General features: G+C 45.7%; 1 protein-coding gene across 1 annotated transcript in view; it reads left to right on the forward strand.

Moving 5' to 3' along the window:
* LMF1 (lipase maturation factor 1) overlaps positions 1-26,705 on the forward strand; it is a 352,396-nt gene that overhangs the window by 268,816 nt on the left and 56,875 nt on the right. The window contains exons 7-8 of the mRNA XM_066576613.1: positions 15,955-16,138; positions 18,814-18,967. Of these exons, the coding sequence (XP_066432710.1) occupies positions 15,955-16,138; positions 18,814-18,967 (338 nt within the window). The remainder of the gene's footprint in view (positions 1-15,954; positions 16,139-18,813; positions 18,968-26,705) is intronic.

Here is a 26,705-nt window from a genome sequence, read left to right on the forward strand (position 1 = left end):
TACCACAGCATATGTTCAGATGAGGCTTCATGTCTATAAACCTATATATAATGATTGTGGGAGACATTACTGAAGATGGTGCGTACCGGACCCTCCTTCACATATTGCATGTTCTTGCCAGCAACTGACCCCCGGGAATGAAGAGAAGCCGCCAAGTGGATTGGATAACCAGATACTTGCGAGTTAATTAGGAAAAGCTGCAATGTGGGACGCGCTGAGCGCCCCTGGTATATTGTCTCCTGTTTCCTAGTAAAGGTCCAGACTTCCCCGTGGTGCAGTACAGGAATCTGAGGCCAGCGAGCAGTTAGAAGATTGTATAATATATTTCATCGTTCCAATCGTGTAATAGAAGATGATGCCTACGGGTCCGTAATGTAGGGTCAGTGCGTTAGGTGCCAGCTGGTATGTTATTTACCATCAAGCTAGCCCACAGTTTCGAGTAAAAAAATCAGTTTTTTTGTGCAGTAATATGTAGTCCTTGCTTCATTTTTTTAATATAGGATTGCTATTCCGGGGTCTGGAAAACCTGGATGCCAGACTACTGCATGACTGCGTGAATTAAGAGTTTGTACCCACTGATCCCTTGGTCAGGGTCCTGACAGGAGTACTGCACTTTCCAGTATATAGCCTCCTAATACAGACTGCAAGGGGGACCAGAGACACCCACCATGTGCGTACCCCACTCATTTCATCTGGTCTGTAGTGTAGGTTGCGAGACCCTAACCATGCAGACCTGTTAATGAGAGAACAATGATACACTTATACTTGGGGGGGACAGGATAATGACACACTGACACTTGGGGTACAGGACAATGCTGCACTGATATTTGGGGTACAGGATAATGGCACACTGACACTTTTGGGGTACAGGATAATGACACACTGACACGCCCGCTCACTCCGATCGGCAAACACACTCAGACTAAACACCCCTGTAATACGAACCTCACATGCTCGCCTACAGGACTTCACCAGAGCAGCACCCATCCTCTGGAATGCTCTACCCCAAGGCATCCGGATAATTCCCGATGCACGAAATTTCAGACGTGCCTTAAAAACGCACCTCTTCAGGGAAGCATACCAAATCTCCTGACCTAGTCCCTCGCCCCTCCCTATGGTGCTCCACCCTGGTTGCTTTCTGATAAATGATCTGTACATAATATTTCCTATTGCCTGTGTTCCCCAACCCCTGCAGCTCCTGTACTACCCTCAACCCATTTGTGTCTAACCCAATGTACCTTATATTGTAATTGTTGTATTGTTTTGCATTTATCCATGCCTGAAAGCGCTGCGGAATAAGTTGGCGCTATACAAATAAAGATTATTATTATTATTATTATTACTTAGGGTACAGGATAATGACACACTGATACTTGTGGTACAAGATAATGACACACTGATACTTGGGGTACAGGATAATGACACACTGATACTTGGGGTTCAGGATAATGACACACCGATACTTGGGGTTCAGGATAATGACACACTGACACTCGGGGTGCAGGATAATGACACATTGATACTTGGGGTACAGGACAATGACACGCTGACACTTGGGAAACAGGACAATAACACATTGATACTTAGGGTACAGGATAATGACACACTGATACTTGGGGTACAGAATAATGACACACTGATACTTGGGGTACAGGGTAATGATACACTGACACTTTGGGTACAGGATAATTACACTGACACTTGGGGTACAACATAATGACACACTGACACTTGGGGTACAGGATAATGACACACTGACACTTAGGGTACAACATAATGACACACTGATACTTGGGGTTCAGGATAATGACACACTGACACTTGGGGTACAGAATAATGACACACTGATACTTGGGGTACAACATAATGACACACTGACACTTGGGGTACAGAATAATGATACAATGACACTTGGGGTACAGGATAATGACACGCTGATACTTGGGGTGCAGGATAATGACACACTGATACTTGGGGGACAGGTAATGACACACTGACACTTGGGGTACAGGTAATGACACACTGACACTTGGGGTACAGGATGATGACACACTGACACTTGGGGTACAGGGTAATGACACACTGACACTTGGGGTACAGGGTAATGACACACTGACACTTGGGGTACAGGATGATGACACACTGACACCTGGGGTACAGGATAATGACACACTGATACTTGGACAACAGGACACTGACACCCTGATACTTGGGGTACAGGTTAATCACAAACTGATTCATGGGGTACAGGATAATGACACGCTGATACTTGGGGTGCAGGATAATGACACACTGATACTTGGGGTGCAGGATAATGATACAATGACACTTGGGGTACAGGATAATGACACGCTGATACTTGGGGTGCAGGATAATGACACACTGATACTTGGGGTACAACATAATGACACACTGACACTTAGGGTACAGAATAATGATACAATGACACTTGAGGTACAGGATAATGACACACTGATACTTGGGGTACAGGATAATGACACGCTAACACTTGGGGTACAGGATGATGACATACTGATACTTGGGGTACAGGATAATGACACGCTGATACTTGGGGTGCAGCATAATGACACACTGATACTTGGGGTACAACATAATGACACACTGACACTTAGGGTACAGGATGATGACACACTGACACTTGGGGGACAGGTAATGACACACTGACACTTGGGGGACAGGATGATGACACCCTGACACTTGGGGTACAGGATGATGACACACTGATACTTGGACAACAGGACACTGACACCCTGATACTTGGAGTACAGGTTAATCACAAACTGATTCATGGGGTACAGGATAATGACACGCTGATACTTGGGGTGCAGGACAATGACACACTGATACTTGGGGGACAGGTAATGACACACTGACACTTGTGGTACAGGATGATGACACACTGACACTTGGGGTACAGGATGATGACACACTGATACTTGGGGTACAAGATAATGGCACGCTTACACTTGGGGTACAGGGTAATAGACTGTCAGTTGGGGTACAAGATATTGACACTTGGGGTACAGGACAATGACACACTGACACTAGGGGTACAAGATAATGACATGCTGATACTTAGGGGAACAGGATGATGACACACTGACACCTGGGGTACAGGACAATGACACACTGATACTTGGGGTACAGGACAATGACACACTGATACTTGGGGTACAAGATAATGATACTTGGGGTACAGGAAAATGATGCACTGATACTTAGGGTACAGGAAAATGATGCACTGATACTTGGGGAGCAGGATAATGACACACAGATACTTGGGGTACAGGATAATGACACACTGATACTTGGGGTACAGGATAATGGCACACTGATACTTGGGGTACAGGACAATGACATACTAATACTTGGGGTGCAGGGTAATGACACACTGACACTTGGGGTACAGAATAATGATACACTGATACTTGGGGTACAGTTACTCTGTGTAACCCCTTGTTTTCTGTGTCCTGTACTGGAGCCACGTACGCCATGATCTCCTGTATATATGGGATGATGGAGAGATCAGCATGATGATTGGGTCGCTGACACCAGATGCGTTCCCTCCCCGTCCGCCTTCTTCTCTGACTACCGTACAGCTTTGAACACTCCCTGAATCCTCCGAGATGAATATAATGGTCCGCTCTCCTCCCGTCACATCTGTGGTCTCTAGTCTTCTCCTGAAGACACCGGACATATGAAGATGTTGACGCTTCATCGTTTGCTGTTTCCTAGCGGAGGGATCTGTGTATAGTGACGGTAGTGGGACATATACAAAAAATAATTGTTTTCGGGCCTAGAACCAGGAAAAACTGCTTTTCCAAATTAATCCACCGAGAGCAATGAATCCCTAGCATTTCATATCACACTCCATAAAACTCCAGTCATAATCCATAAAACTGACATTATTAGATTAAAAACCCCGCGCTCCTTCTATAAGGCGCTCCCTCATTAGACATGCCATGGTTTTATAACCTCGGAGTACCTACCCAATTACTCTGATTAATGCCATGCTTAATAAGTCCAGCCAGGCAGGTACCAGCACCTTCATATCTTGGGCGCTGACCCTTCACAGGACTGTGGCACTCACTATAGACCTCCTGAGGAACTGGAATGCTCAGTAATGTCCCATTGAGCCCGAGGGACCTTTAAATCCTCAGGAGAAAGGACATTTCATGCCTTAGCATTACAAGGGGATTCCCATCTCATAAATGATGGCATATCGCTGGGATATGCCTTTATTGTACAGTCCAATTTCTGGCACCCCCACCAACCCTGAGAGTGCAGGGGGCACAGTGCTGTCGTCTCTGCTTCCTGCACAATGGCCCTCGGCCAACTGGCTGTGCAGAGAACTGCAGCCAGCCCCATTCACTATACAGAGAAAAACTGTATCCAGCACCGCTGCAGCCCTTCATTGCCAAGATTGGTGGAGTCCCTGACATCAGACCCCCACTGATAATGAAGCCGTGGCATATCCTCACTTTATATGAGTTGGAAAAAAACTTTTTTAAGCCAAAATAAAAGTCAGGGTCCATCTGTTATTGAGGATCAGTTTTGGAGACCAATTTTGCTTTATAGTTGGAGCACTACCATCCAGTCCCACCAACGCACTGACAGTTCCTATATTTAGGAGTTTGGCATTGGGTAAGTAAATGAAGTTAAAATAGCGATGCTTTATTACATCAGACTATCTTCCAGAATGCAAATTATCAGAGCATGCTCCGTAGAAGGCGCTGCACCAGCAGGGGATACTGGAAGTGTGAACTCAGAAGAAACCAGTAGAAGTGTAAAGTTGTTATGGTTCTGACCAGAGAACTGGATCCTTGAAGGTGCCCACAAACCTTCCACAGATGTGGGCCGAACGACTTTTTCCCCAAAACATGAGCTTTCAGCTCGGCCAAATGTTCATGTGTTTAGGGAGGTAAGCTACAGCCAAAAAGTTCTGACGCCGGCTTGTCTCCTAGGGAAGAAAAGCATGGGTTGACTGCTGGACAGACTGTACCTTCATCCACAGGCAAAGGCATTATCTGGATTTCACGACTGTGAGTACAGGACGGCTGTCATAAAGACCCAACGGGGCTGCCGCCAGCAGGAGAGTGATACTGGATTGGGCGATAGGAATAACGAAAACGTAAAACATGATATAAGTTGCCGCACATTATATTTTCATGTTATCGAGATCTGATTGGTTAGATGAAGTGCCATACTTTACAAGAAATGTCTGCTTTAGGCCGCCTGCACACGGGCGGAAATCCCGCCGCGGGATTTCCCGCGGGATTTCCGCCACTGAAAGTTTGCATAGGAGTGCATTACAATACGCACTCCTATGCAGACGGCCGCGGTTTGGCCGCGCGAAATCTCGCGCAGCAAACAAACCGCGACATGTCCTATTTTTGTGCGGGGCACGCACTCAACCGGCCGCCGGCTCCGGTCTGCGCATGCGCCGGCTGCGCCGCAGCCGGCACATGAAAGAGCTGGGGCCGCCAGGCGCGGGAGAGTACGCGCTCGTCCCTGCAGGCTCTCGGGTCGGGTCCCGCGGCGAGAATTCTCACTGCCGGATCCGACCTGCTCGTGTGCAGGCGGCCTTAGAAAACCCATTTCCATACACTTTACTAGAGAACTCCTAGTGAGTAGAGAGGCCTTACCTCGAGCAGTGAGGGGGGTTATAAGGAGCGCCTCTTGCTCTGTAGAACCCACCCTGTCCTGTTGTAGGATACTCTTAGATGAGCCGATTTATCGCTTGAAGGAGTGAGTGATGTCATCGTTAGCGCCTTCGCTCGTACAGCCTGTTTAGACAGGTAACTACGTCGTTGGTTCGTTCAATGAGAAATCATTCAGTCTTTCACATTCGCTGTATAAGTGACTGTGAATGAACGAGAGTTGTCTTAACCGAATGATAAGTGAACAAATCAAGAATGATTTTCATGCGTGCATAAAATGAACAGCGGTAAAAATAATCAATCATCGTTTGTCATTCGGTCGTTGGCGCATATTTAGGCTGAACGATTATCGTTCACTTTCACTCGTATGAACTTGTTTTTAGAACAATAATCGTTCTGTCCAAAAGCATACTTAAACAAACTACAAATTGATGTAAATGGACATTGTGTAATGCTTCATTTTACCTGTGGAGGCGCTGTAGGGAAATTCAGGGTGCTTTCAGATAACATGAAAAATCATTCACCCGAGTAAACGATGACACAGTTTGTTTGTTTACTCGGGCGGTCAGGCAAAACACAAATCAATTGTTTATTTTTTTGTAACTGGATCATTCAGGCCGGGCTCACACAAAAGGATCGGAATCCACTTGTGGATATCTGCAGCGGAAGACCTGCGAGTGATCGCGGACATGAATTGTAAATGGTCACTTATAGGTGCAGTTTTTCGTGCGTTTTTTCTCTCTCCTGTTTCTCGCTCCTTCCCCTCCCCCCCCCCCCCCCCCGCTCTCCTTCATCTTTCTTATCTCCTCTACCTCTCCCCCTTTCCCCCCTCTCTCTCTTATCTCCTCTATCTCTCCTTTCTCACTTATCTCTTTCCTCTCTCTCTCTCTCTCTCTCTCTCTCGCTCGTTTTCTCCTGTCCCGTTTCCTCTCTCTCTATCACCTCTCTCTCCCATTTCTCCTTTCCCTCTCCCTTTCTCCTCTCCCTATCACCTCTCTTTCTCCTTTCCCTCTCTCACTCCCCTCTCTCCTCTCTTTTTCTTCTCTCTCCTCTCTTTTTCTCTCTCTGTCTCTCTCTCTTTCTAGATTTTCTACCTAGTCTCCTAAATGGTTGTGAGCGATACTGCCGCCATACGCCCACATCCATAGACATCAATGGAGCCCAGGCGTTTTGTGTGAGAGATACGCTGCAACACAGAATTCTGTTGGTTGGCATAAATTCTCAGAATTATTTTTAATGCTTAAATAGAGCCAACTGTCTTATATTCCGAGCGCCGGATGCAGGTAAACTTCCTCCACCTCCCCCTTTTTTTTCAGATCCCGTAAAAGTCTATGAGAACTTACACCATTTTTCGTCAAAAGATAGGTTAAGACCTATCTTTTGACGCAGCATGAAAAATCGGCAAACAGAAATGGTCGCTGATTTCAGGTTTTGACTGTGCGATTTTTTTCATGCGCCCGAAAATCGCCAATTGAATGAACGCATTGAAATCCAATATTTCACATTGTTGGGATTTTTGGACGATATTCTATTGCAGCTTAATAGCCTCGTAAAAACGCTCATGTGAATGAGGTCTTACTTCAAGGTTTTCCCATGGACCACAGCTCATCGCTGGGGATCCAACAAATGGACACTTTGTAATCAACTTATTATCAAGAAACCCTTCTAAAGGCACTTTTACACGCTACGATTATCACTTAAACAACCGCACTACTGAACGAATTGCCGACATTTTTGAATAAAATTACATATGCAGGTAATGGCTTTAATCGTCTGCATTTCCTCCATGAGTTGTTTGCTCAGCTGGACGTGTTTATGCGATGGTTATCACATAAACACACGCCCAACTGAGCAAAGATCTGCCCAGTAGATTCCATTGTTCTCCTGGTAGAGTAAACACTGTATTCATTATGTATGGAAAGCAAACACAATGAGTACACTGTTAAGAAAGTCTTTTAAACAGCCAAGGGATGGTTTTTATGTGGGCTAAAGCAGCAATTGAACCACTACCCTCATTTACATGTAACAATTATCGCTCACTTTTGGCTGTTTGAATGAATTTTGAGTGATAATCATTGCGTGTATAGGGTCCATTAAAAGTAGGGGTACCTTTCTAAGATAAGGGCATAGTTTAGAAATAAGAAGTATCTGCCGAGGTCTGAAGCTTCACATTCCTGAGATCCGACATAAATCCACTCGCAGCTTAATATGGCGACATGAATATGTGGATTGGCCCTTGACGATGGAAGTGTACCCAGTCCGGGGCCTGCGATCAGTATTTAATTAGAAGATCAAAGCGCATCAACCTTGTGTATCGCACCTCGTAGAAGAGGCTCGTGGACGTTCTCTGATGATGTCTGAGCAGTCGCCTAGTTTATCATCATTAACAGGATTTATGAGAACAACGGGCAATTATTTATACAACAGATCCAGGCTTTATGATGGAAGACAGATGAGTAGGGTCCTCGGGATTTTGGGGGTTCTCCTCTTTTTTTTTTTTTTTTGCACTTGTAATTCCAAACTTACAGGGTTTCAACCACTAAAGACATTTATCTGCAATGCACAGGATAGCAGATATATATGTCTGATTGCTGGGGTCTGACCACTGGGACTCCCAGCTATCTGGAGACCGGTGCCCCAACTTCTGCTCCATTCACTTCTATCAGTGGACTCAGCAGTCTCCCTCCATCCCATGGGAGTGAATGGAGCAGTGGTCACTCACACCCCATCGCTGCATCCACATGTGGCGTTGGGGTACACCATATCAGGATCGCTGCAGTGTTTCAGAATGTGCATATGGACGATTTAAAATGTTGCACCCCAGATTTTCAAGCGCAACTCCCATCAGACAGAACATGGACGCCCCATCCACGGGCTGTACAAGGTATGGGACACCGCAGATTTACATGAACGGACAAGTAAAGAACATGCTGCCATTTTTTTTGATCAAACCATTCGTCTGAGAAAAAAAGCCCCTGTGAGTGCAAAACAGCCCCTGTGAGTGCAAAACACCCCCTGTGAGTGCAAAACAGCCCCTGTGAGTACAAAACACCCCCTGTGAGTACAAAACAGCCCCTGTGAGTGCAAAACAGCCCCTGTGAGTGCAAAACAGCCCCTGTGAGTACAAAACAGCCCCTGTGAGTACAAAACAGCCCCTGTGAGTGCAAAACAGCCCCTGTGAGTACAAAACAGCCCCTGTGAGTGCAAAACAGCCCCTGTGAGTACAAAACAGCCCCTGTGAGTGCAAAACAGCCCCTGTGAGTGCAAAACAGCCCCTGTGAGTACAAAACAGCCCCTGTGAGTACAAAACAGCCCCTGTGAGTGCAAAACAGCCCCTGTGAGTACAAAACAGCCCCTGTGAGTACAAAACAGCCCCTGTGAGTGCAAAACAGCCCCTGTGAGTGCAAAACAGCCCCTGTGAGTACAAAACAGCCCCTGCGAGTGCAAAACAGCCCCTGCGAGTGCAAAACAGCCCCTGCGAGTACAAAACAGCCCCTGCGAGTACAAAACAGCCCCTGGGAGTACAAAACAGCCCCTGTGAGTACACCCCTCCAAATGAATGGGTTCATTTCGGACGATTTTTAGACCAAAAATTTGTTCATGCGAATATCCCCTAAAACATAGAAGCCCGCAATGTACATAAATGTCGAAGATTCCTGCATAAAGCTAGTGACGGGTCCCTTCTAATGGGAAAAGCACTTTAAGGCCGGTTTCAGACGCGCATATTGTAGCACGCCAGTAATACGGATCCGTGTTACCGATGACAACGGTAGGTCATCAGGACTAATCTCCATATTTACAGTCATTGTTTTTATTTTCTACTGGGCGAATACAGATGCGTATTTACTCCATAGAAAGTATAATATATAATACTGATTTAGGCCTTATTCACACAAGTGTTTTTACGCAGCTTATTTAGACACTAGAAAAAAATCGTGACCATCTGAGGCATTGGCTTACAACTAGAGATGAGCGAGCATACTCGCTAAGGACAATTACTCGATCGAGCATTGTCCTTAGCGAGTATCTCCCCGCTCGTCTGCCGGCGCAGGTGACAGGTGAGTTGCGGCCATGAGCAGGGGAGAGTGGGGGGGGGGGAGGGAGTGAGAGATCTCCCCTCCATTCCTCCCCGCTCTCCCCCGCCGCTCCCCGCCCGCCACCGGCAGCCGCATTTTTGCTCCCGAGCGGGCAGGTACTCGCTAAGGACAATGCTCGATCGAGTAATTGTCCTTAGCGAGTATGCTCGCTCATCTCTACTTACAATGTATTCCTTCAGATGGCCGATTTCTAGCCGCGTAAAAATGTCACGCCAGGAAAGCTAGGATATTGGCAACCGAATCTGGCGGTCGATTTTTATACGCTGCCAGAAAATATAGTTCTTGCCCTACCTTTTGGCTGATATACACTGGCGGCTCCCATAGACTTTTATGGGAGCTGCCGAAAAAGAGAGGGGGGGGGGGAGTTTAGCAGCGGCCAGCAATTTGAAAACATGACCTGTGCCTCTATTCAGGCTTTAGAAGTCATTCCGAGGATTAATACGGATGGAGGGAATTCTCAGCTGCGGTGTATTTTTTCCTAATATGCTGCACCCGGCCGTGTGAATGGAGGGGAAAAACCGCTAATTTGAGCCGCGGCTTGATTGCGGTTTTTTCCTGTTCATACGTTTTTTGCCCACGATGCGGTCAGTGCAAAAACGCTTTACCCGTGTGAAAGAGGCCCAAAGAAGATCTGGCAGCGCTCCTATGTTGGTATTCCCATAAAAACATTGTAAGGTTCCTCAATTATTCCTCTTGGAAAGGTATAACTAAATTGACAACTGTCTGTTACCAAACTGCTTTTTCCCTACAGTCTGACATTGTCCAAGCAGTGCTGCCAGTGTCTGGCTGCGTATGGACAGGTGTAGAGGTAATGCCCAGCTATTATGTTATTTATTGATTTCCAGGAAGATTAACAGAGGAACAGCAGAATGCAGATCCTTAAGAAAAGATGCTGCTAGGGAACACACGTGTTTACTAACACAGACATGTTAGGTGATGCTTACCCTCCCATAGGGTCGGTGCTTATAGGGTGTATATACTTACAATGTAGCCTATAATGGGACTTGGCTTACTTTTCACTAGAAGTTAGTTGGACTTTAGTCTTACTGTCTCTTTAAGGATGAGCCATAACCCCATGGCGTCTGCCGCGACCGCTACCGCTGCTATTTACGATGCATAAGAGAACCCTACCCGTACGTGGTTCCCATATAATTGTTAGCTTGCATTACATGTCAAGCTCTTGCCTGGCTGATTGCTCGCACCCCGCCATGTTACCCCGGCCCATTAATGGCAGCAGCTATAATATAAGCAGGGAGAGGAAATGCTCGTTATGGGGTCTCAGTCTGGAAATGAAGCGGCACGTCTTCCATCAGGGGCGTTATTGTTTCTCCTGCTCGTACGTCGCAGCCGCTTTATGGCTTCTGCTTGCTTTTATGGTGCAACATATTGAATTTTTCCCCTTGCTATTTCAGCTGACATACCCCCCTGGAAGGGGCAAGGGCCTGTAATACGATGGGGGTAATTGGTCAGCAATATTCCAAGATCGCTTATGGTCTAGAGACAGGAATGACCGCGCAGAGACCACTCGTTAACGTGTCAGGGCCATTCATTATGTTTGTGAGAACCTGTAGGTGTGGACGATTTAATGCCGCGTCCTCTGTCACTAGTGTAGTTATGGCTAAAGTGGCGGAGGGGGGGGGGGGTTGTGCTTTAAAGGGGATGTCCAGTTTAGAGAACCCATTTTTAAATACAGTATTAGGAAATGTTGGGTTAATAGGGGGTTCCTATTTAGGACCTTCATCTGTTGGTCGGGTGATGGAAACAACCAATCGGGATGCGTTACACGGTTTCTTAAACTCCTATAGAAGTCAATTGGAGTTAACCAAACAGTGTAGCACCGCGACCTACACTGTACCCACAACTGACAAGGTATTGAAGTCTATGGAAGCTGTTGGCCCCCGAATGGGCAGTGGGTACCAGCGTCATTGCTTAGCAACGGCACGGGAAAAACAAATATTTTTTTTAATAAAAAGTACTGCACATGCCCGACGGCGAGCTTCTGCGGTTATCCGCAGTACAAGAAAAAAACCGGTACGCGCGGTCGCCAGCCAGGGTCACAGCCGGATTCCACAGCGGGAATCTGGATCGTTTGTGTGAGTCCAGCCATAGGGGCCATTCACACAGTCGTGTTTCATCTGTAATACGGACTGCCTACAACCCCATTGATTTGCATTGGTGTATTTAAACGAACGTCTTTTTGGCGGATCAATCATTCAAGTAAAAAAAAGATCCGGCAGCATGTCCTCTTTAGTCCATATTAACAGCCCAAAATCTATGGGATCGTGTAAAAATGAAGCACGGATATTCACTGCCTTTTTTTTTTACACATTGCTATGAGACGATTGGAAAAAAGTGACATCAATTGGCCGCCTCGCAGGTTTTTTTTGCATGCGTACGTGAATATGGATGCAATACGGACATAAAAAACGCACACATGCATCAAAAACGCATGCAACATGCCCGCACACAATGAAAACGGCACGTTTTTCGCAAACTGAAATTGTATACGCCCGTGTGAATGAGTCCTTGGACAGAACAGAGCGTGGCCACAAAGAGCGCCCCTCTCTCTTCGCAGGACCCCGCCTATTTATACATTACACAGCTCGATAAGGGGGTTTTCCAATCTCATAAAGTGATGATATGTCGCTAGGATATGCCACCGCTCTATAACCTGCGGGGGTCTCACCTCTGGGGCACCCACCAATCAGGAGGATGAAGGGGGCACAACTTTGGTGTAGAACTGTTCCTTTTTTAAGTTTATCCTGATAAGCGGCGGCCCTGGTCTACTGGCTACGCCGCATTCACATGCATGCAGCTGTCCTGCAGTTCCCTGCCCAGCAGGTGGTTGGGGCACCATTGTACAGGAAAAAACTGTGGAGGGAACACAGCGCTACACCAGAGCTGGCTCCCCTTTATTCGTCATTGTGGGGGTTGGACCCGTAGAAGGATGGCATATCATACCGATATACCCTCACTTTGTTGGACGGTTAGGATCATCCCTATAATACAAATAGGAGTGATGTAATGCCTTATTTTCCCTGTAGGGGCGCTGCAGGGAAAGTGAACACTTACTGCCAGGTCCTCCCAATAGATTACAGTTGATCACTGGACAAGCCTTTGATAGCTTTATTGGCAGGGGACATTAGTGACAATCTTGTGCTGACGCGGACTCTGCTTGCTGTATTAATACTCCATGATGCCGGTAACTCTGTGGGCTCCAGCGTGTTCTCATGGGCAGAGGACAGAGCAATCACAGAACAGTTACATCATCTATCAGAATTCTCCTATTGTCTGCGGATGCCCCCTTCACAAGTCATTAGACTTTACATATAGCTGAATATGATGTCAGCATGTTCTGCATATAGCCCACCGAGGTCATGTGTGTACATGTGAAACATCCCTATCCACTGTATACTCCATTGGGGGTCCCCCCTCTGATATCACCCCTGTAATGCCATCATCATGCTACCCCTGGGTCCTAGAGAGTGCCATGTAGCTGCCTGATCAATTTTCGAGCATAGTAATGTACAGACCAAAGAAAAGAACGAAAATTAACTCTTTAAGGACGGACCTTTTTTTTTTTTTTTTTTGCTGTCCTACTTGGCAGCCCTGGGGCCTTCAGAATACCTCTGGCCGCCATGACACCCGGAAGCTACCCTGCGATCTCATCACAAGGAGGCTGTTCGTGATTTTCGATCACCAATCAGGCCATTTAAATGGCGCTGTTAGAATCGTCGATAAGCGTGATCTCCAGTCACAGGCTTCTTCACACGGGTGTCTTTACGCACACAATGCTCACAGAATAGCACCCATTTATTTCAGTCAATGCATTCTTAGTTCCATTTTTATTCGCCAAAAAAAACCTCTGCATGCCCTACTTTTGTCCGTATTTATGCACCAATGGTCCCCATAGACGCCTATGGGGGGGGGGGGGTGCGCAAATGCACAACGGAATGTGCAATACGCTGCAAAATTCAGTGATTAAAAACAACACATCTGGAACTAATTAGGCTAAATAGCCAAATGGGGGGCGTGGTAGTGTCCCGTGCGCAAAAAACAATTCCATGCGAGTGCAAAAAGTACAGAAAAATACGCCAATATGCACGCAAAAATATTTGTCTCGCAAAAAGCGTTGAGTGGCACCCATTTGCGCATATGCTTGAGTGAAGGATCCCTAAAAGTCGTCCCTACTACTATTGTGTATCTAATGCATGTGTGCTGATTGTGTTAACGTCTCATTTGTTAATTGTTTCTAAATGCAAAACAGTGGAGGTTTTTATAGGGTACTGGCCCTTTAAAAGCTACCAAAGGTCTCCCAAAGCAGGTGAATTTTGCAGAACCTATATAACAAATGAATTCCTAGGTGAGTGAGTTCTTGCCTTCTAAGGGTTAATGAACATGGCGCAATTACGAGGTGTCAGCTGAGAGAACTCACCACCCACTTGTAGGGTGGGAGCCCGAGAATCAGTGTAATCTTCCCAGTCGCTGAGCCCCGTCCCGTTGGCCGCAGAGCAGACTGGAGCTGATATTCCAAACTGCGCTGCCCAGCCCAGAACAAGCATCGTGTCAAATTAATGGCTGTGACTTTGACATATCCCAGCCAGGAAAGCCCTCCATAAAAAAAAAAACGAAAGCCCCACAAGTGCCCCTGGCACTCGGCAGAGAATTTGTCTGTTTTGGCCCCAAATGATGGAATAAGATTAATCTTAAGAAATTTGACATGAGCAAGAAACAACTTTTTTTTACTTTTATTACCCAGTTTAACAGTCAACACGTTTCGTGTTAACCCTGTCATTACCGACAGGTTCTGCATACACATCCCATGGAAAATAACGAATGCCATAAAACTGAAGTCCATAGTGGAAAAAAAAAATGTCTGCCCGCGTTGGCCAGCGACTCAACAACTGGCTTCCAAATAGAGTTGGACCGGGGCTGTGACAGTTACACAACATTCGACATTGATTTGTTGCACCCGAGATGCATGAACACTACTCTGGATTAGGTTGTGATGCGCCTCCTAGGCGGCTGCCTGTTCTGCCTACCCCTTATTACACTCCTGATCAGCTGGTGCGCACAGTCATGGACAGCTAAGAGCGTATTCACACGGGTGGTTCTCATGTCACTGCCTTGTCCTTGTCAGCACACTGACCCCTTACAGTCAATGGGACTATACAGACATGCGTCTTTATGACGGTCCATGTAAACACTGGCAGCATATCCTATTCTGCTATGTCAGTCACCCGTTCAAGTCATTTGAGAAAATGAAGCGCATACGGATGACATCCTTGTGTGCCTCGTTCTTCATTGATCATTGCTAGGCAATGCTAGAAGATGCATTGGGCCTTTTTTATATGCACAAGAAAAAATTGGACATACTTGCCTAAACAAGCCCTAAATGTGAACATTATCCCAGTTTTATCATCTGCCAGAGTCAGGAATTTGTACCCCTTTTTAGGCAGGGCCATGGCAAGAATCCAGAGGACCTCACTCTACCATGACCACCCCTAGTAGTCACCGAGTGCCGGAAATGGACAGTGTACTAATATCATGTTCTTGATGCAGTCCCTCGTGTCCTACATTCTCTTCATTTGGCCTCCTAACGCTCTACATTAAGTCCAGAACCATTGAGCCGTTCCTGCCTGTTTAACACTCTCGTCAACTCCATTATCTATAGTTATGACCAACTCCCCTCACCCTTGTGGGTTCCTTCTATGGTGGAGACAGACCACCTCGGCTCGCTGGGCCGGATACCATCTCCCATGTCTATAATGAGTTGGACCAAGCCTTCAAGCGTTCTTTATTAACAAGAACCACCTTGGATTCATTCTCCAAACTGATATGGCCACCTCTGACAAGCAATACCATGTCTTGTAGAACTGTATTGAGCTGTAGAATAGGCACAACTCAATATGTACCCAACTCAGTAGGCTTAGAGGGTGCACCAGGTTTCAGGAGTAGTAACACTCTGTAGAAGTCCATTAAAAAGTTGAAATAGTAGGTGACATCAACCATTCATGGTTGCGATGCAGGTTGGTCAGTCCCTGCAGGTCATAACCTTAGATGGACAGAAGAAATACTGCCATTTCCCTTTAATGGGCCTAATGTTTGGTTATCCTTCCTCCATGCCCACGGACGTCCATTTAGTGTGACAGGAACCTGTCTTTTTTGTTTATTAGGTGATGTTGATCCTCAGCGGTAACCTCAGCTTCCTAAACTGGCTGACCATTGTGCCAAGTATCGCCTGTTTTGATGATGCCAGTCTCAGCTTGCTGTTTAGCGCCAAGGATGGGTCAGCAAAACACCAAGTGTCCAAAATCCAGAGACAGACATCTAATGGAGACCAGACAACAAGAGGTTATGGTAAGTTACTCCATGGACCAACCAAGCCACTAATTTTGGTGTACAGTGTTACTGAGAACTATTAGGTAACACTCCACCCAAACTTTTATAGGGGAAGCTGCTCATACAGCAGTCTACAAGGGTGATCTTATGGAAAACTGTATTCTTTGGAATGATCCAAAACTCTGAATTCGTGGCCCCCTTCCACTCCCAGCATAAGAGCCCTGTCCCTGTCCCTGCCTCTGCGATACTGGAAGAAGCTGCAGTAGTCATTTGCTTTTAACCACAGGCTTTAGAAGTCACTTGTCATTCATGGCAAAGTCATCGCTGAAGCCAGTGATTGGTAAGCGATCATGTGCCCAATGACCAGCCTGTGACCGCCACATCCTATTCTGGGATTGGAGCTGCAAGAACTAGAGCGCCTATGTTGGACCAAGATGGGGAAGGGGCACTTAAAGGGTATTCTGGTACCACTTTAATTCTCCAAGTACATACTACTGATAATGATGTCAGACTGAAGTGTATAGATGCAGAATAGAAAAATGGGTGGAGTAAAACCCGTTTGGTAGGAGTGGCCCAAAGAAAAGACAAGGGCTGTATGGGTATATGTGAACATAGCGACAAAAAACTGTTGGTTTGGTGTAGAACTCCAAAAGGAACCTCTCGCTGGGGAGAAAAATGGCCAATAGTGAAAATTTTGACACAGAAATACTGCAGATTTTGATGCAGATTTTCCACCATAGTAAATCCACAGCATTTCCAACTCATGTGAACACACCCTTAATATATCTGTATAGCGGTAAGAGCAATTTATTTCATACAGAGCTCCAGATCCCAACCATAGACATTCAGTTAAATAATACAACTCTGTCTGCCTGCAACCACCACTAGGGGGAGCTCATTGTATACGGTGTTATTATATAAATATTATACGATAGTGGTGACTATTGGCAGTCTGACCTGAAGTGCATGAGAATGTTGCCTGTAATACCAAGTCTGGCCACTGCACACAGCCTGGCAAACAGCTGATCGGCAGGGATCCCAAGTGGCGGACAGCCATGATGACAGGCTCCCAATAGATTAAAGCTGTACAAACCCTTTAACACTATGACTATGTTGTGGATTTGGTTTTCTGTATCCGTAAAAACATAATAATATACGGCCCATTGTGATCAGTACTGTCTGTATCTAAAAATGGATGTTGACCCTTTTATCTCCCCCTCCCTATACTGAACTGGATGCACTTTGAAGAGTGCTAGAAATAAATGTATATGGTTTGGGGGGTGACTTGGGGTAAACTGACATATAATGGGATCTTTCATCAAAAGTCACCGTCAAACCGTGAGCTAAAAGAAGAACAAGAAGATTAACCCCTTAGTGACGGTCCCATTGCCTTTTTACGTCCTAGATAAGTGGGCTTTAATCCTAGAGGACGTAAAAATATGCATCCTTTTTGGATTAAAGCCCTCTTAGCGGAGGACGTGACAGCTCCATGCTATTGGTGCCCGCAGGTAGCCGACAGCATGGAGCTGTCATCCTGGGCTGCGGGCAGTCTCCCCCAGCAATGCGATCAGCGCTATCCAATGGATAGCCAGCTGTGCAGGGAAACAGTAAAGGGGACGCGACAGTACATCAGCCCTGCGGGCCCCTTCATTCTCAGTATTGGCCAGCCCCCCCCCCCCCCCCCCCCACTGGTCAAAAGATGATGTCCTCTTGGTGATATACTGTACTATAACACTTTACGTTATCAGCCATAACCACTGCGCTGGTTGTCCTATCTGCAATGTTTCGGGGTACCCTCACGTTGGGTGGCGCCCTGTGCAGTACCCTTTGTAGGCGACTCCTCTATATGATATATACAGTATGCAAGTAACCATACAAAACATTCATATACCATACCATGGCCAAATAACAGTACCAATCAATTGGATAAATAATGATATGATCCAGTGTCGTCACTGCCATGCATGTCAAAAATGACCTAAAATATGTATATGCCGCCATCCAGTGCTCAAATAATAGCCCCATGCAGAGCACTAAATAATACTGGCATCCAATTAATAGCAAAAAATATAGCGGTCACAAGCCGCAGGTGCCACCAAAGGTTGCACACTGTGAAGGCTTATTCACACAAACGCATTTGCGCTGTGTATTACACTGTAAACTGCACACAATACGCAGTGAATAGAACCCTTTGATTTCAATAGGTTCCATCATGTGCATTTCTTGCTTGTGCATTTCAGTCGCACAAATAAACTGCAGGATGTCGTATTTTCGTGTGTATTGAGCACGAAAATAGCACATATTTCACTAATTAAACTTAATTACCCATTGAAATCAATAGGAGCACACTTGTGCAAATACACAGTAAATTATGAATGCAAAAATGCAATGCCCATCACGCAAATACACAGCACAAATGCCCATGTAAAGCCGGCCTTAGGGTCCACCCTGGCAGCGCCACTCATTCTAATAACGATATAATTGAAGGTTCTGCAAGGTTCTCATATATTTGTGCTTAATTCTTCAATATTTTCAAGATCTCTGCTTGCTGTCAATGAGCTAGAACTGTCTTGTCTGCTTCTAGAAACTGAAAAAGTGTCTAAACCTAATCTGCATGCAGTCATTGAACAGACCAGTTCCCTACATGTATCCGTCCCCCCACTGTACCAGTAACTGTGCCACGTCCTCCACAGGGTCCTACGTCCGCCAGGCACTTCACATCTCTCTGGGCATCCTCATCGCCTTCCTCAGTGTCCCGGTGGTCCTGAACCTGGTGAGCGCCAGACAACTCATGAACGCCTCCTTCAACCCGCTGCGGATCGTCAACACGTACGGAGCCTTCGGCAGGTACTACGCTGCACCACAGTCAGGGACCAGGAATGTCATATAGATTAGCGCCCTCCGACTAAAATATAAGAAGACCCCTCACTGAGTATAATTCCTCGAGTCACGCTCTTGGGCACGATGCTATTCATTTGAGAGATCGTCGCCGGCCATAGGGGTTGTCATCCAGCTTTCCCGGACTCCTAAATGGCAAGTCAGCCAATCTGGGAGAAGATGGTGTATCGGGGTCTAAGTAGACCGATTAGCCAGTCAGGAGCCTTGGAAAGCTGAGCCACAACCTGGTTAATGTCATGACAAGCAATATGGCTCCTTTACAGAGGTCGTTGAGACCCACCTTTTCAAGACAACTGAATGGCAAACCTGCTGCCTTATGCAGATTTTTGCTGCCACAGGATGTATCAGTGCCTATGTAGACTAATTCGCCAGTCCAGAGCCTTGGAAAGCTGGGCTATAACCTCTGTAATAGCATAGTAAGCAATATGGCAGTATTACATGGGTCGTGGCCCATACAAGGCTCCTAAATGGCAAATCTTCCTATTTATGCAGCAATTTCATGCAGAGGATTATCATGGCCTGTTTAGGCAGATTTGCTATGTAAGAGCCTTGAAAAGCTGGGTCACAAGCCCTGTTTAATAGGGTCATGACCCACCTTTCCAAGATGCCTAAATAGCAAGTAAGGCAACCTTATGTAGCAATGGAGGTTTCACAGCCTGTGTAGACAGTTCTGCCACTCAGGAGCCTTGGAAAGCTGGGTCACAACCCCTGTAACAAGCAGTATGGTAGTATTACAGAGGCTATGGCTCAGCTTTCTGAGGCTTCTGAACAGCGAATCTTCCTATTCATGTAGCAGTTACATGCAGAGGCTTTATCAGTTCCTATGTAAACAAATTTGACATTCAGGCTTTCAAAGATGATTCACTAATCATATAATGGTGCCTTACTGCTTGTCACCCAACTTTCCCACAGACAGAAAGCTGCGAGGGTATTCTGGGAGCCAGTTATAGCCATTTCCAAGGGAAGTGGGAGAGAACCAATATGGCCACCAACTCTGTTCCCACAGGGGCTGTTACTCAGCTTTCCCAGAATCCTGAACGGCAGATATACTTACTTATGTGACAGTGCACCCTGTGCTCCTCTGTTGTGCGATAATGAAGCAGATTTGACATTTCCGAGTCTAGAAAAGCTGTGTGACAGCTACTGTAGGAGTTGTAAAGGTAGCCATATTGGTTTTCACCCAGCTTTTCTGAAGTCCTGAATGGAAAATCAGCGTAAGTATACAGCAGTAGTGGAAACCATGGGACATATTTTGCATCCTCTGAACACTACCTGCTGTGACATCTTTCCTGCAGTGTCTTCTAGAGGGGAAAAGGGGTATTACACCATGTCAAGCGGGAGCCACTCCGCAGCTCTAGAGGTCGGATCTTAAGCAAGTGATCCGTAATAGGTCATATGGACAGGTAGGTAGATTTGCCATTCAGGAGTCCAGAAGAGCTGAGTAATACCCTGTTAATATATGGCTGCCTAACTAAGCAGTTTTACCACTCAGGAGTCCAGGAAAGATGAGTGACAATCCCTGTAATGGCAGGCCTACTTTTCAGGAATCTGAGAAAGCTGGGTGACAACCATGATGGAAGCTGTATATCTTATATACTTAGAGTCGCCGTTGGGGTGAAGCCTCCGTCATACATACGTTGCCTCCCCTCACACCCCCTTCATCAGGGTCTTCTGGCCTCCGGCGTCTTGTAATACGATGGAAAATACTGATTTTTTTCCCTATATTTCCCTTTTCCGTCTGATTCTGGATTTCGTGTTCCTGGCCGCGGTGGAAGGTAAACACATGTTAAGGGGGTTTTTTGGACAGTGGAGGCCGAGACTTGTGCGGGGCCCAAGAGGACGGATCTCATCCAAACCCAAGCGACGCCAAGACAAACAGCTTCTGGCTTCACCATAAAATCATCTCTGCCCTAAAGTAGATTGCTGAAAGTAGTTAATACCCGCAGCGGGGGGGAGGGGCGGCGCTGCGGGCAGAGCACCACCTGGAAAACCTATATGTGCATCTATATTAGACCCCCGTCCCCTTTTACAGACTTGAATCTTCCAGCTCCTGCTAGGTATATAAAGCCCCTCATAAAACACAAAGCCTTCGTCATCGCCGAGACGTCTTCCTTCCTCACACCTCAATCCCTCCACACTCATAGAAATCAATGCGAAGAAAGTCCGATGTGTTCCACCAATGATGGGACGGCGGTCTTGGCACACAGTCCGGATAACATATAAATTCATTTACAGAGGGTGGAGAACGTTAGAATAAACAAAAACAGCACCACCCTTGTCCGCAGGTTGTGTGTGGTATTACAGCCCAGCCCCATTCACTTTACTGCAGTTACAACCTGTGAACAAGGGGTGCTGCTGTTTTTGGACGAAGGCAGCCATGCTTTTTCTAATCGTGGACCACCCCTTTCATTTGGCATTTGATCATCTGGCACAGAGCAGTCCGATAATTCAGAATGGGAGCAATAAACTAAGCAGAGATAAGCAATTACAGAAAATATCCTCTAGTTCGGAATGTTTGCGGATATGAAAGTAGAAGTGCCACCTTCCTTTTCACTTCACTTGCTGTCAAAGTAATTAGTAAAATCCAGCAGTCCGGTGTGATGCCGAATCCTGCTGGATTATCGGAATTTTGAGCCAAATTGGATTTCATTGGTTTGTCAATTTGGAGGATCTAGAGAGGCCGGACCGTCGGATAATCATTCACTAACCAAGCAAAATGGAAACTTTCCAAAAGGTATAGTTTTATTTCTTAATTCAGCAGCATTGTCAAGATCTCTGCTTGCTGTCAGTGAATGCAAAAGTTATGTTCTACATTTAGAATCTGAGAAACCGCCCTGTAGACAGAGCTGATGAGGTGGTTACAATGTATTAGAGGAGTGCAGGGTAAGGGCTCATTCACATGAATACGCTCTGAATTATGTGTGATACGAAGTGATAGAACCCATAGATGTCAGCGGGTTTATTCACATGTCCGTATATTGCACATGATTTTTAGTCACGTGGAAAAAAAAAAGTAGCATGTCATATTCTGCTTCGTATTACGGACCTAAATAGGCCATTAAAGACGATTAGCCCGCATGAATACGCAATGAGTGCCCATGACACATGCGCATTTCTGGAAATCAATGGGCCCTATTGCGTTTTTTTCTGCATCTGAAAAATGCAATTCTCACGCACGCCAACAAGAACGCAAGACGCACGGAAAATGCAGTGTATTCACAGACCACAATCTGCATACAGCTGTGTGAATGAGCCCTGAAAGGGAGCGTTTGTGCTGCTGCTGTTGTGTAGTCTGCTCACAGGCGATTTCCTTCCCTGATACATTGTAACAGACCCATCAGCTGTGCGAGCGCGGTGTATTATAATGTGGATTGTGGTGCAGGATCCGTCTCATTGTTCTCATTGAATTCACGCAGTAGTTTATAAAGGCCCCTTTATACTACAATGATTGCGTGAATATTCGTTAGATCGAGTGACTTCCATGATAATTATTAGGTGGAGACGCGAGCGGTGCCTGAGTGATCAGCAGTGGATCGGTAGATACCGGGCGGGTCTTTTATCTTTGTGCAAAAAGCAAAGGCCTGAATTGTTCCATTGTGGGTTTTGAAATACACAACACAGAAAAAATTTGCATGTCGATTATTTGACATGGATTCTGTATCTAATCAGCGCATACATATCACGCAGCACTTTATATAGCACATACATATCACACAGCACTTTATATAGCGCATACATATCACACAGCACTTTATATAGCGCATACATATCACGCAGCACTTTATATAGCACATACATATCACGCAGCACTTTATATAGCGCATACATATCATGCAGCACTTTATATAGCGCATACATATCACGCAGCACTTTATATAGCGCATACATATCATGCAGCACTTTATATAGCGCATACATATCACGCAGCACTTTATATAGCGCATACATATAACGCAGCACTTTATATAGCGCATACATATCACGCATCACTTTATATAGCGCATACATATCACGCAGCACTTTATATAGCGCATACATATCACTCAGCACTTTATATAGCGCATACATATCACGCAGCACTTTATATAGCGCATACATATCACGCAGCACTTTATATAGCGCATACATATCACGCAGCACTTTATATAGCGCATACATATCACACAGCACTTTATGTAGCGCATACGTATCACACAGCACTTTATATAGCGCATACATATCACGCAGCACTTTATATAGCGCATACATATCACGCAGCACTTTATATAGCGCATACATATCACGCAGCACTTTATATAGCGCATACATATCACGCAGCACTTTATATAGCACATACATATCACGCAGCACTTTATATAGCACATACATATCACAAAGCATTTTATATAGCGCATACATATCATGCAGCATTTTATATAGCGCATACATATCACGCAGCACTTTATATAGCGCATACATATCACGCAGCACTTTATATAGCGCATACATATCACTCAGCACTTTATATAGCACATACATATCACGAAGCATTTTATATAGCGCATACATATCATGCAGCACTTTATATAGCGCATACATATCACGCAGCACTTTATATAGCGCATACATATCACTCAGCACTTTATATAGCGCATACATATCACGCAGCACTTTATATAGCGCATACATATCACTCAGCACTTTATATAGCGCATACATATCACTCAGCACTTTATATAGCGCATACATATCACTCAGCACTTTATATAGCGCATACATATCACGCAGCACTGTATATAGCACATACATATCACGAAGCATTTTATATAGCGCATACATATCATGCAGCACTTTATATAGCGCATACATATCACGCAGCACTTTATATAGCGCATACATATCACTCAGCACTTTATATAGCGCATACATATCACGCAGCACTTTATATAGCGCATACATATCACTCAGCACTTTATATAGCGCATACATATCACGCAGCACTTTATATAGCACATACATATCACGCAGCACTTTATATAGCGCATACATATCACTCAGCACTTTATATAGCGCATACATATCACGCAGCACTTTATATAGCACATACATATCACGCAGCACTTTATATAGTGCATACGTATCACACAGCACTTTATATAGCGCATGCATATCACACAACACTTTATATAGCTCATACATATCACGCAGCACTTTATATAGCGCATACACATTTGTGGGTTTATAACCGATTTCCTTGTTGGAAATGTCCAGGCTTACATCCAGAGTGCTTATTCACACGAGCATTAATCACAGCCGTCCGTTATACACTACCATGTTATGTACGGGCTCGGCGTATATCCCCCTTCACTCCCCCTCGTCGACTCACCTCCTCGCTGGCTGTTCGCAATGGGAGGGGACTGGGTGGGGCTAAGTTCCCACCCCTTGTCCGCAGCCAGCAAAGGGAGGGGCGGTAGAGGTGGATCTTAGCTCCGCCCACCACCTCCCATTGAAAACAGCGGCAAGGAGCGTAGAGGAGAAGGGGGAGGGAGTTTAGCAGTCATGCTAAAATAGCGGCGGCTGTCTTCAGTTCCGAATGCCAGACGCAGGTAAACTCCCTCCTTCATTCTTTTTTTCCGCTCCCATAGGAGTCTATGGGAGTTTCCTGTGTTGACGCTGTGAGAAAAATCGGTGACCGACAACGGTCGGCAATTTGGCGTTTTGACAGTGCATTTTTTTTATGCACCTGAAAATCGCCCAAGTAAAGGAATGCATAGGAATCCAATGCGTCACGCGGTCGTGAATTTCAGCAGACGCGGCTATTGTGGCAAAGTAGCCGCATAAAAAAAACACTTGTGTGAATGAGGCCCAGTCTAGGCTATTGGGCTCCGGATCTTCTACACTAGATACAATTGTAACAAACCCTGTGGGAAGTATTAGGACTGTATGGTGGGGTTTACATGGGGCGGACCCTCCGCACGGAAATTCTGCGGCATTTAAAGTAGCAGCAAAGTAGATGAGATTTTGAAAATCTCGTCCACAAACTGCGAGAATAATCTGCATAAAACCTGCGCGTAAAATGACATGCGTGCGGAATTAAACTCTGCAACATGTCAATTTTATTGCCCTTTCTGCTGCAGAATTCACATCTTCTCAATGAGGGGGTCAATTCCGCACAGGAACATGCGATATAACCCACATCAAATGGTGCAAGTCTGGAGGCAGGCTTTCCGTGGCTGATCTGCCCACTGCAGACACGGCCTAAATGTTCGCAGCCCCTGGATACAAATACGGATATTCTTGCTTATTTACATTCAGAGGCTGAAAATCCGAAGGCTACCAATCCACAGCAGATTTGCCTACAGATTTGTAGCAGAATCTGTGTTAAATCTGCATGGATTCCGTGCCAAACCTGAAGCAAAATCCGTGTGGTGAAAGGAGGTCACGCAGGAGCGCCGCCGCTTCATTCAATTCAGTGAGAGCATCGGACATTGCAAGCGTTCGAACTCATCAATTTCCGACATTCAGTGAATTGAATGAAGCAGTGTTGCTATAACACGGCCTGCTATCATTCAGGGACCAATCGGACCCCGCTTTGGAATTAATGTTGGGGTCCCAGCGGTCAGCCCCCACCGATCAGCTAGTTATCCCCTATCCCGTGGGTAAGGGGACAACTTGTTCCAACCGGAATATCCCTTTAAAAATACAGTTTATGAAGCAGATTTGGCTTTGGTTTTGATACAGAATCCATGCCGATTCTACTCCGATTTCGCTGTAGATCTGTAGCCAAATCTGCTGTGGGAACGTACGCAAGAATATCCGTGCTTGTATCCAGTGGATGAAAACCTATACAGTCCTGATACTTCTCACAGCTGAGGGTTTGTTACAATTATACCCAGTTTAGATCATTCAGAGCTAAATAGCCTAGACTCCAGACTGATATATTTCACTTGCACTGATACATTGTGAAAGCAAGTCTCAGCACGATAAAGCAACTTTCAACCTTTGGATGTAAAGAAGTGTGTATCCATTCACTGAAAGCAAGCAGAAATTTTAAAAAAAGTTAAGTCATTTTTTTACAAATATGCCATAGAGTTCAGTGCCTTTAACAGCAGTTGACTTTGCGTGGGCATGTTGGAAATCATAGTTTTGCAAAAGCTGAAGAGCCAAAGGTCGAGGTCCCGAACAGCAAAATAAGCTGCTGTCGCTTTAAGAATGAACATCTATAGCTTATATTAAGTGACTTTCCCCCCAGAACACACAAAAACAGGTTAAATGAGACTGATGGAGCACGACTGCCAAGTCCGGGCGCCCCGCCGCTCCCAGAACCACCACGGACAGCCTCTCTTCCTCTCTCCGGTCCTTGGTTCTGGTTTCAGGCGCGAGAGCGGGACCAGCGAGAGAGACGCCAGCCCCAAGACCTCTTGTAATTCCAGCTTGTGTAAACCAATAAAAAAAAGCATTCCGCCGGTAATGAATCTGGGAGTCTGTGGAAGCTGACATCTCTGAAATCACACAGTAGGAACCAACTTTTATTACTAATTTGGTGTCCCTGATTTACAAAGTGTTTGTTACCGCTGGGCTGCCAGCCACGGCCATAACTCACCCTGCACTGCTACATATGAAACGTGCGGCCCCCACAATCTATTAAACCTGGGGAACGCTTCTCACATCTCCCCCTGTAATGTTCCATTTCTTAATCGAGCTCTAG

Source organism: Eleutherodactylus coqui, chromosome 8, assembly GCF_035609145.1.
Source record: "Eleutherodactylus coqui strain aEleCoq1 chromosome 8, aEleCoq1.hap1, whole genome shotgun sequence".
Taxonomy (NCBI): Eukaryota; Metazoa; Chordata; class Amphibia; order Anura; family Eleutherodactylidae; genus Eleutherodactylus; species Eleutherodactylus coqui.